This window comes from Tiliqua scincoides, chromosome 1, assembly GCF_035046505.1.
Source record: "Tiliqua scincoides isolate rTilSci1 chromosome 1, rTilSci1.hap2, whole genome shotgun sequence".
Taxonomy (NCBI): domain Eukaryota; kingdom Metazoa; phylum Chordata; class Lepidosauria; order Squamata; family Scincidae; genus Tiliqua; species Tiliqua scincoides.
In genome coordinates this window covers 69203602-69214242 of record NC_089821.1, presented here as the reverse complement: position 1 = coordinate 69214242, position 10641 = coordinate 69203602, and the positions used below count along the sequence as shown (strand labels likewise).

General features: G+C 45.9%; 1 protein-coding gene across 1 annotated transcript; it reads right to left on the bottom strand.

Moving 5' to 3' along the window:
- Positions 1-119: 119 nt before the first annotated feature.
- On the bottom strand, positions 120-9168 carry TBX10 (T-box transcription factor 10). Its single transcript, XM_066621013.1, has 8 exons — positions 9093-9168; positions 7408-7669; positions 6447-6548; positions 4825-4996; positions 3707-3862; positions 1798-1865; positions 1187-1275; positions 120-394 (listed from the first exon to the last, which is right to left on the bottom strand). Exons 1-8 carry the CDS (start codon positions 9166-9168, stop codon positions 120-122), a joined length of 1200 nt encoding a protein of 399 aa, XP_066477110.1.
- Positions 9169-10641: the final 1473 nt, after the last annotated feature.

The window sequence follows — 10641 nt, the reverse complement described above, 5'->3', positions numbered from 1 at the left end:
GCCCCCTGAGCAGGCATTGCAATGGTCTATTTAAAATGAGAGGAAAATGGGCCTGAGGTAAGCCTTTCAGTTGGGCTCAGTCAAGGGGGGGAGGTGCATGAAAGGGCTTGTCCACCCCATCACTGTTCGTAGCCACCAGTAGTGTAGATGTTGAGAGCATGGAAGCTGGCGGCCCGGCTACTGGGGAGTGTGTATGGTGCGGTCCTTGAGCGGGCCCCCACGTAGATGCTGTGATATGAGAGGTGCTTGTAGGGGATGGCCCCTGATGATTCATTCAAGGGCTGGCGAGCAATGCACATGTCTGGGAGGCTGGCAGGTGTCACCAGGGCTGGGTGCTGGACTTGAGAGGCTTCTCTGAGAAGGGAAGGAGGGAGGTGATGATTGCTGGAAAACCCTAGAAAAGAGAAGTATCTGTAGAGATCCAGACCCAAATCAACATGATGTTTTCTGAATACACAAGTATCCTGCCCCCTTCTTTGCTGTTTCTAATTCTTTCCTGGAGCACCATCTTGGGACACATGAAGAAGCCTGGGCCTCCACTCCCACTCGAATAAATTATCCAAGGCTTGCACTATGCTATTCATATGCTACCATGGTGGCTGTGAACAACCCCTTTCAGGTAACATTGTAACAGTCATGCATATGCAGGCATGCCAATCATATAATTTGACCAGATGACATGCTTAGTGCCAAGTCTCCACCAAGGCCTGTATTGTTGTCTGTACACTATCAGGCTAACAGTCGTCGTCATCCCCCGTCCCCCCCCCAAAGTGAGAAATCTTTTTTTACTGAATGCTGAGAATCTGCTACATTTTTCAATCAGTACTGAATAATGTGCTTGACCAAAAATCTAGAATATACATACTGCCCTGATTATGACCAAACTGTACTAGAGATAAATAAGAATCTAGCTGGGGAGGAACAGTCTGGTGACCCTCCCACTGATGCAACATGGAGGGCAAACAATCTAGTCAGGGTGGGTGCCAGAAAAGCCTGCTGTGGGAAAGGACCCCATGTCCTCTCAGCCCATCCTGATTACTTGAGTTTTTCAAAGTCTAGTAGACCCTACAGCCTTTCAGTAGCACAAGGCTGGTGGTACTCCTGTTGTGTACAGGTCTCGTGACTGTGCCTTCTTGTGGAGTTCTCTTTCTGCAAACTTGACATACCCTTTGCTTTCCCATCTTACCTTTCTCTGGAGTCTCTGGTAGCTGGGCTAAGGTAGCTGCACCCCCATTCCTAGATAAGCAGCCTAGTAGTTGCCCTGGGGAGCCTGGCCTGTCCGAAAAACAGAATTAAGACATAAGAGGAGCTTTGTGGAGGAAGAACTGGGAATCTCTGTGTGAGCAGGGCATGCAGACCTGTACACATTGTTGCTTCTGAGTTACCCTCTTCTTAGCTACTATGGCCAGAGATTGCTGACACAACTAGCAGGATAGAAATCTGCCCCTCCACCAGCTTTTAGCAGCTCCATGTGCTACAAAGGGAAGGCCTGGAGTTGCCAGATTGAAAAGCAGGGGCATTTTTCCAGAGCTTGTTTCACTGGGATGAACAGGCAGGAAAAAAATAGAAAATTCTCAAATTTTCAAAGACCAAGATGTGAGATGCTCAGGTTAAATCAAAAGAACGTGGACCCATTCAGATGAGTCTCATTGGTGTTTTGAATAAAGGCTACTTCCTTGCCTCTAAGTTAAAACATGCAAGAATTGCACTGGTTTTGTTTGCAGCCATATCATACCAGAAGCCACATTCTCTCCATCCACATTTGCAATTGGGGCAGCAATATGGAAAGAGACTTACCAGTCATCTGGCTCACACTCCCGGAACCCTTTGGCAAAGGGGTTACTAGCAATTTTCAGCTGTGTGATCTGCCAAGAGAAAAAGAGACTTGTCATGTATACAAGTCTTCCTTGCTAGTTCTTCCCTCACTTCCCTTCCCAGAGATTCACTACTCCCAGGAGAAGTCAATACCATACCACCCTGCAACCTTGCAGTATTGTGAAACTGAAACATTGTAAGCTCTTTGGAAGAACAGGCTACAAATGTAACAAATATTGATTGACATTTGTATCCCATCCTTTTATCCAAAGTCCTTAGTGTAGTATTAGTGGGGGCTAAGGCCCATTTTGTCTTCACAACATACCTATGAGATAAGCTGGGAAATAATGATTTATCCGCAGCCACCCAGTGAACTTCAGTGAACTAAGCGGACATCTGAACCTGAGTGCCTGATCTCTAAGCAGCACACCATGTAAAAAAAAAATACATTGGTTTCTGCCAGGGTTCCCCTGACTTACCTGAGAGTAGAGCTGCCCAGGAGCCAGTCCCTAGGCTAGGTAGCCGCAGCAGCGGGAGGAGAGAGCCTGCCTCAGCCCCTGTGGCTTGCAGGGAAAATGGAGTTATGGGGCTGCCAAAGGCAGACACGCCCACCAGGAGGGCAGTAGCAAGGCCAGAGGGGATTAGCCTGCAGGCTCCTGGGAACAAGCTACAGTGAGCCACAACTGGGCTCTCAGTGGTGAACCTCACCTGTTCCTGAGCCCGGCGCTAGGACCCTGGGAGACCAAGCCAGTTCTTGACCAACTGGGCAGACCTCCAGCAGATGGCTCAAAGCACCACAGCTCACTGTTGCCCCCTTGCTTGCCAGTCTGCAGGGGCAACACTGCCCACAAACCCAGTCTGCTCCAGGGGCAAGGGGGTGGGAAACAGTCCCTGCAGCCTGGCTGGCAGACAGAACAGGAGAGTGGGGCATCGGTGAGATGGCTCAGGTGGCCATCATTATAACCCTCTCAAGGAGGAAGGGGCGGAGCCTAAGGGGGCTGGTCTCCAGCTTGAAGCCCAGCCCGGCCAGGGATGAGAGCAGAACAGGCTGGGGCACTGGTTGGAGCAGATACTGGCTAGGCCAGGGCTGTCAAACTTTTCATACTGAGGGCCAAATGGCATTCATGATGCCTGCTAAGGGCTGGAAGTGATGTCATTAAACAGGTCATAACCAAAAATAAGCACTTTTTCTCACTTAGGAATTTATTAACTACAAATGACAGAAGAGAAAACACAAAAATCTTTATCATATTTTAAGATATGTGAGAGCCCAATTTTTGTGGGGAATGCCCTTTTAGCAGTAACACCCCAGCATTGCTCAGCAGCTGAGGACCTGATAAAAAGCTTCTGCAAGCGGCATCCAGCCCCCAGGCCTTATGTTTGACACCCCTGGGCTAGACCATGAGTCAAAGCAACCTGGGACTGGGAGCGTCCCAGATCGTGGGGAGAAGGACCCGGGTGATGTAACCCCCTTCCCTCACAACCCTACTGGGGCTGGGCTGACATTGCTGAGGCCAGACCCTGAGGTGCCCTGCAGCTGCCTCCTGCAACACCGGGGGTCCCCTGTGTCCCAGGTCTGACAGTTTCCTTTTTAAGTAGCACCATGATAAATACATTAGGGCTGCAATCCTACGCACACTTTCCTGACAGTAAACAATGTTTAGCACAATGGGATTTTCTTCTGAGAAGACATACATAGGATTATGCTCTAGGAATGCTGCACATCTCAGATGGCATAGGAGAGGGTATGAAGCCCTCCTCATCTGGCTGTCTCCAGTCCCATATGGTCCTGCACCAACCCCAACCCTCACCTATACTTCAGCCCTAACTCACCTAACTAACTCACTGACCTAACTCACTGACCAATTCCTTTTGAGGGTTATACTCTCACCCGGTGGTTCTGATAGGCTGTTACTGCCATGAACTGAGTCTCCGCAAAGATGAAAGACTTGAAATTCTCCTGTGCATAGCGCTCACTGTCTGGACGTGGATCTACCACCACCACATGGAAGCGGGGTTGGTATCTGTGCATGGAGTTCAAGATGATCTGTTGGGTGAAGAGGAGAGACATCTCAGATGGGCAGAAGAACCCAGGTACCCATTTAACAATTGCCATTTATTCACCCAGCAGCATTATTAAACTGTCCACTACCACTACATCTAACATGTGCCCCACATGTTGATGTTCCCTGCTTGAGATGAACCAACTCTGAAGCCCAAAGCCCAAAGATCAGTGGGAGTCCCCATAAACATATTCACCAGTACAAGTTGCATGTGCTTTAAGTACTATGTAACTATATATGAAAAAAACAGGTAAATATCACCACTAGACTACATTTATTACATTCAAATAAGATGCATATTTTTCATAGTTTACTGATGAGCTTCGTGGCATAGAATCTCCACATGCAATTTATAGCAGTTTATGGGCATTATAGGTTGGCACCTGATCTTAGTCTTGTTGTCATTCCAGCCTTGCCAATAAATTAATAAAAGTGGCTATTATATAATGGTGGAGGTTTCCCAGAAAGAGCAACCTGTTCTGGATGTGTCAGTTCATCCAGTAGGTAGGGAGATAAGTTAGCTGGGGGCAGGAAGGCTTGACTGAGGTTTGCTGTTTGAATTCTGTGGGGTTAGCCCAAAATCTCCCAGTGCCTGAGGCAGCAAGTCAAATGTTGCCTTCTCTTACCTGACAATGTGCCAGCCTCCATTCCTCTTGCTCCCTGGATTAGAAAGGAAGTGAGGGATGGAGCTGATGAGAAAGTGTGGCAGAGAGGAAGTCTCAACACTCCAGCCCACCAGTCTCCTTTTCACCACACTCTCCCTTCTGCACCATCCTTTTCCAACCTAAGGAGTGGGAGGGGGAGGAGCAGTGAATTAGAGTGGGTGCCCCCTTGCCGCTCTGCTCCCTGTGGTAACCACCTCAGTCAGCCTCCTGGGTGGGCTGGCCTTGCATTTCCATAAGCTCCCCAAACAATAAACCACATTGGCAGTTCCATAATTACTTACATGGCCATTGTCATCCATCAGGTTGTTGGTGAGCTTGAGTTTGTCAAAGGAAACAATCTGCCTCATCCACTGGCCTCCTTTTGCAGGGGAATCAGGGTGGAAATGCACCCTGCCAGGTGTCGCAGGATCTGCCTTGCCAGCCACCAGCCAAGCAGAGCTATGGAAAGCATATCTGTAGGAGAGAAGTCTGTTGGAACAAGGCCTCTTCCCAGCTTGACAGAGGCCTGGAAGAGGATGGATTTAAGAACATAGGAGCCCTGCAGGATCAGGCCAAAGGCTCATCTAGTCCAGCTTCCTGTATCTCACAGTGGTCCAACAAATGCCCGAGGGGGCACAGGATTTGTGACAAAACCACTGCATGTGCCTGGCTGTGCAGTCCTAGCTTCATGGTTGTAGATCCAAAGCATTGTTTCTAAACATTAATTTGGTTTCCTTTGTGATATCAAACTCAAACATATTTTCTAGCACTCTGCATCTTTTTACTTGGTACCCCATATCTCTGACTCTGACTCTGACTCACCACACACACCCCTCCTTTCCCTCTCTTTATCTTATACATACTGTCTTTTTTTCTGCTTCCCCCCCCCTTTCCTCTCTAGACTGAACTAGGATGGGACGGGATGTGTAATCTATACCCTTTATAAAAAGAAGGCTAGGGTTCTGTATAAGTATACACTCAACTGTGTGAATATCAAGGTTGCCAACTCTGTGTCAAGGTTGCTGGCTCTGATTGAAGCAATTTCTGAAGATTCCACCCCCCCCCCCCCCAATCACACAAGGAGCCTCTACTAAAATCTCAGGATTACTTCTGGTAGTTTTCTGGAGACTGATACTGTACTGATTCTTGGAGACTACAATCCTGGAGGGTCCAGGCTAGGGACTTTAGTCCAAACCCTGGACTAGACTGGAAGCATGGGCTGCCAATGGCTGACCCCAAACAACGATTTAACTATTGTATTGCATAATATTTTGATACAGGTATGTTCCTTGTGTGCTTTCTGGTTCATTTTCTGCTCTGCAGTTGTATCCTATAATGTGAGGGTGGGGAAGATATGCCCTGTATTCCATGGAGTTACTCTTCATCCCTTTGAAAAAGACTCAAATATGGCTTGCTTCCTTTTGAGGGTAGTGATTAATATGTAAAATGAGACTAGAGTTCAACTCTGCCAATGAGTCACTCCCCCTAGTCTGGAAGCCTTGACCCCGATCCCAGAGGTTAAGCTGTGGTTACTCAGTAGTGAGGGATGTGGGTTCTCTGCATTTCCAAAGAGAGGCAGACAGGCTATTCCCCTATCATCATCATCATCATCATCATCATCATCCAGGGCTGGACTCTAGAACTGCAAAGTTTCTGGCACAAAAGTCTGACTCAAAGTAAGTCTTGTTCAGTGACCCTTGTTCAAGTGAACACAGATTTTCAAGAACCCCCCCCCCCCACTTCAAGGCTCCCCTGCCATGATCAGAGAGTGTCATTAGAATGTATATAAGGCCTTCAGCTAACATTCGGCAACAGACTGAGCTCTTACCCCACCGTTTATACCTCACCTGCCTCGTTAAGGCCTAACCAACTATGGGCAGCAGAAACAGCTTCAAACTCATTGCCCCAGAGCCATGCTCCCTACCGGTATCTCTTGTCATCCAAAGGCACGAAGTCCATGAGCAGTACATAGTCAGCCAAGGGGTCCATGCCTGAGATCTTCACTTGGAAGGTGGGGAACATCCTCCTGCCACAAGGAGTGGGGAAAGGAGTTTGTCAGGTGATTCTGCTTTCCAATAGCTCATCAGCCTCCACTGGACACTTGAAAGCACTCCTTTTTCAACAGGCTGCAGTAGCTTGAGGTGGAGGTGGTAGGAACACATTTAAGAACTAAGAAGTATAGCTAATGACCATAACTGGCAGGCAGGTAGGCAGCTGCCCCTGGGCAATGCATGTTGGAGGATTGCCCACTCAGCTTACCCACCACATACTACCCTCTCCAGCCATTTCCAATGCTCAAGAGACTAGCTCAATCAGTGGCTTAAGGACTGCAGAACTGAACATGTGGCATTGAGGTCTTCCTTGTGTCAGGCAAGTCTCTTTCTCACTGTGTGTGTTCTCACTCTTTCTCACAGAGGACACCCCCAGCAGGTCTTGTTGTCTTACAGCCCACAAACACCCTTGAGTGATGTTTTTTTATGGTACACATGGAATTGCATAGTCCAGGTCTTGGGTGTAGGAGATACAAGGCATAGTTTATTCTCTTTAGATAGTCTTGTTCCCCCTGCAATGCAGTGGATTCATCAAAGGCACCAGGAAGGCACACACACCCCACCGGAGCTGTGGCAAGCTATACTGCCCCCTGCTGGTACTTCCTATTCTCTTCATTCTTGCAATTACAGGCACTTAATTATGAGGGACAGTTATTATCTGCATTAAGTAAAGACATAGTAATTTGGTGTTGAGTCTTAATGTTCATAAACGTTCATTAGATTAGAAGACACTACACATTGCTGTAGTACCTGTTCAGTCACTCTCTGGACTGAAATTGCATTCTCCAGTCTTTGCGCTGGCTCTATTTAGAGACCCAAGAACATAATACCTACCGCCCTGCCTTGGTGACAATCATCTCAGTGCCTAGGCTGTTGAACTCTTCCCAAAGGCTCCTCATTTCCAGTTGCACAGTGACACCAGACACACATTGGTTTTTTCTGGCCAACTGGGAGCTACCTCCTTGCTTCAGGACTCCATCAGCTTCATACTGCTCAAAGTCCGATGTTGGCCCCAGCAGGCATGATGCCCCCACCGGACTAGAAGAGAAGGGGCAGCTGTCCGATGTCAACACACTCAGGCTTGCTGCAATGAATGCTGAGAAAGGAGAGAAGAACTGGTATCAACTCAGCCATCCCAATAATCAATATTCCTTGGGGGAAGCAGATCTGGGGATATGGGGTTAGGTGAAATGCCTTGTCATAAGGAGAGAGACAAAATGTCACAAGTGGAACATGTCTCCATTTTGTGTTCTGTGCCGGTGAATGGTTTGGCTTCTTTTGAACCAGCTACTACTGATTATAGTGCCCTCTGCTGGTTCACATACAACCTCAAAAATAAAAGAGAAGGAAGAAAGAGGGATTACTGCTTTCTGCTGATGCTCAGGTACTCAAAACTATACATGAATCATATTATTATTATTATTATTATTATTATTATTATTATTGTTGTTGTTGTTGTTGTTGTTGACAGTATTTATATACTGCTTTTTAACAAAAAGTTCACAAAGTGGTTTACAGAAAAAAAAGTCAAATAACTAATGGCTCCCTGTCCCAATAGAGCTCACAATCTAAAAACATTATACAGATCAAGCTTCTGGCTCTTGCCGGCAGAATGGATGCATTGGCTGATATTCTACAGTACAAAACTCTCTCCACTCATCTTGTGCTTTGATATATCAAAGCATAAGATATATATGAGGAAGCACAATTAAATATATTAGCCCAAGTTATCAGATCGCGGCTTCAAAAAATGGTTGAGAAAGCTTGATCTGACTGTGAAAGAAAACAGCTTTACTACACTGTGGAATAGTTTGCTAGTGGACAGGAAAAACAAATGGATTCAAGAGGATTGAATCCTATGCCCTTGATTTTGTGGGTGTGGAGGGGATTATAGAGTTTGTGCCTGTGGGGGAGGATTATTGAGTTTGTGGTTGTGGGGGAGGATTATACCTGCCTCTGAGAAGCAGCAAAAATTCCTCAGTCTTCCGTCCTTGAGATACTCATCTAATGGAACTTGGAAGGGTAGCCCTTTCAATGAAAAATCTGTCTTGGTTGTGTCGATATTTGTCAAGCATAGCACTATGCAAGCTTCTGAAGTCCAGACTAAAGGCCCATAACCCTATTTAATGTGGTAGTTGCTAGTTTCCAACACTGTTGTTTTCTGAAACCGAAAGCCACAGCTCAGGATCATGTGGAAACCATGCTGTGTTATCTGGAAGCCCTGCCCTGTATGGAAAACCTATGGTTCCTCAGGGGAGAAGAAAAATATCTGTACATGCTCAGAGGCACCCTTTCCTGCAAGCAATGTAGCATGTCCCCAGGACTTAACCATGAATTTGAAAACCGTTTCCAGGGCTAATCCTTGCTAACATAACCAATGTGATGTGCTTTTCATTGCCTCTTTCAAGGAGTGAGCAATATTGCCAACATGCTAAAACTGAATAAGATGAGGTGGGCTGAGAGCCAGTCAAAAGCAGATCTGGATATATTTCCTGCATATACCAAACATTCCTGCTTACTGTAAGGCAGTGGTTCTCGAACTTTTCCAGCCTGCGGCTCCCCTGATCCTTGTGGCCACTGGCCACGGCTCCCCATTACATCACCTCACCTCAGTTACCCCCCAAATTGAGATCAAGGTGTTATAATTATACAATAATAACAAAATAAGAATATAACAGTAGTTTAATTGGTTTAAAAACCATAGTTTTATTTCCAACAATTATTTCTGAACAACCTTAAACAACACACATTTGATTACACACAAGAAGTCCTAATGAGATGGATGTGCCTGTTTTTCTTTGCACAACTCATCAAATCGTGGTGTTATTTTTGAAATTGCCACACGCATTTCCCTTTCAATGTTCACTTTTGATCTATATTTTGATTTAATGGCACAACAGCAGAAAAACCAGCTTCACAGAGATAAGTAGTGGCAAATGGGATTAAAATACGGAGGGCTCTCGTACTTATCTCTGGGTACTCCTCTTTAATTTTGCACCAAAACTCAGGCAGTGACTGAACCTGGAACCTCATTTTCAGTGTCTTGTCTGTTGATATGTCAATGAGTTGTTCCACTTCCTGGTTTGTGAAACGTGGAGGTATCTCAGCACTGAAAGGGTCTCTCACCCATTGCATTGGCTCAACTTCATTATCAGGAAAATACTTTTGGAGGTAAATACGCAGTTGGGTCAAATACTGCACAATAACAGTCCTTAGATCCTCATTTCCAAATGAGATGGAAAATAATACCATCTCATTTTCTTTCAGAAATTGATCCAAAGAAGGGAAACATATACAGTTGCCGTCACTTATGCTAGTTTTCCAGTGAATCAGTTTCTTCTTCAATCCATCAACTTTATCTGAAAGCTGCAAAATATTGGTATTGCAGCCTTGCAAGGACTTGTTCAATATATTTAGTTTTTCAAAAATATCACAAAGAACAGCCAGTTGTGCTATAAAATCTGGATCAATAAACTTGTCAGCCAAACAGTGTTCCTCCTCATGCAGATATGAATAGATTTCGTTCCTCAGCTCATACACTCTATGCAGGGAGTTGCATAGAGCGCAACTCTATGTGTCCCACATCGCCCCAAAAGACTCAGGAATAAAAGTGATGAACCTCTCTAGGGGTGAGGTGAGCTTGGCTTGAGCTTTCATGCACAAGCCTTTTTGCATTGCTTTGTGCATCCTGTGACATCTCAGGTGATATAGCATGACAATATTCAAGCAAAAAACCAATTTTTTAAAATCAGAGCACAGCCCAAACACAAGCTATAGCTACACTGAGTTTTACAACCTCATTCACAAGCTGCAGTACTGCACGCCTTTCATTTATGTTTCATGGAGGGAGGCTTTGATGAAATACTGGGGCAAGGCAGAGGAAGGGTGACCCTGTATTACCCAGGGAGCAAAGTGATTCTTTTCTCCCTTCACTGTCTTATGATGCAATCCTATCCTCACTTTCCTGGGAGTAAGCCTCTTAGTCTACTAGTTGGCATGCATTTGATTGGACATTTAGTCTTGCAAAACAACACTGGAAGGGAAGACAGGCAAGTATCCCTGCAATGA

Coding starts and splice junctions, on each gene's coding strand:
- TBX10 (XM_066621013.1), bottom strand. CDS start 9,168: ATGGGGAGCCGTGGCCAGTGGCCACAAGGATCAGGGGAGCCGCAGGCT. Junction 7,670..9,092: donor TCGAGAACCACTGCCTTACA/GTAAGCAGGAAT, acceptor CTCCTTTCTCAG/CATTCATTGCAGCAAGCCTG. Junction 395..1,186: donor ACCAGAGACTCCAGAGAAAG/GTAAGATGGGAA, acceptor TCTCTTTTCTAG/GGTTTTCCAGCAATCATCAC.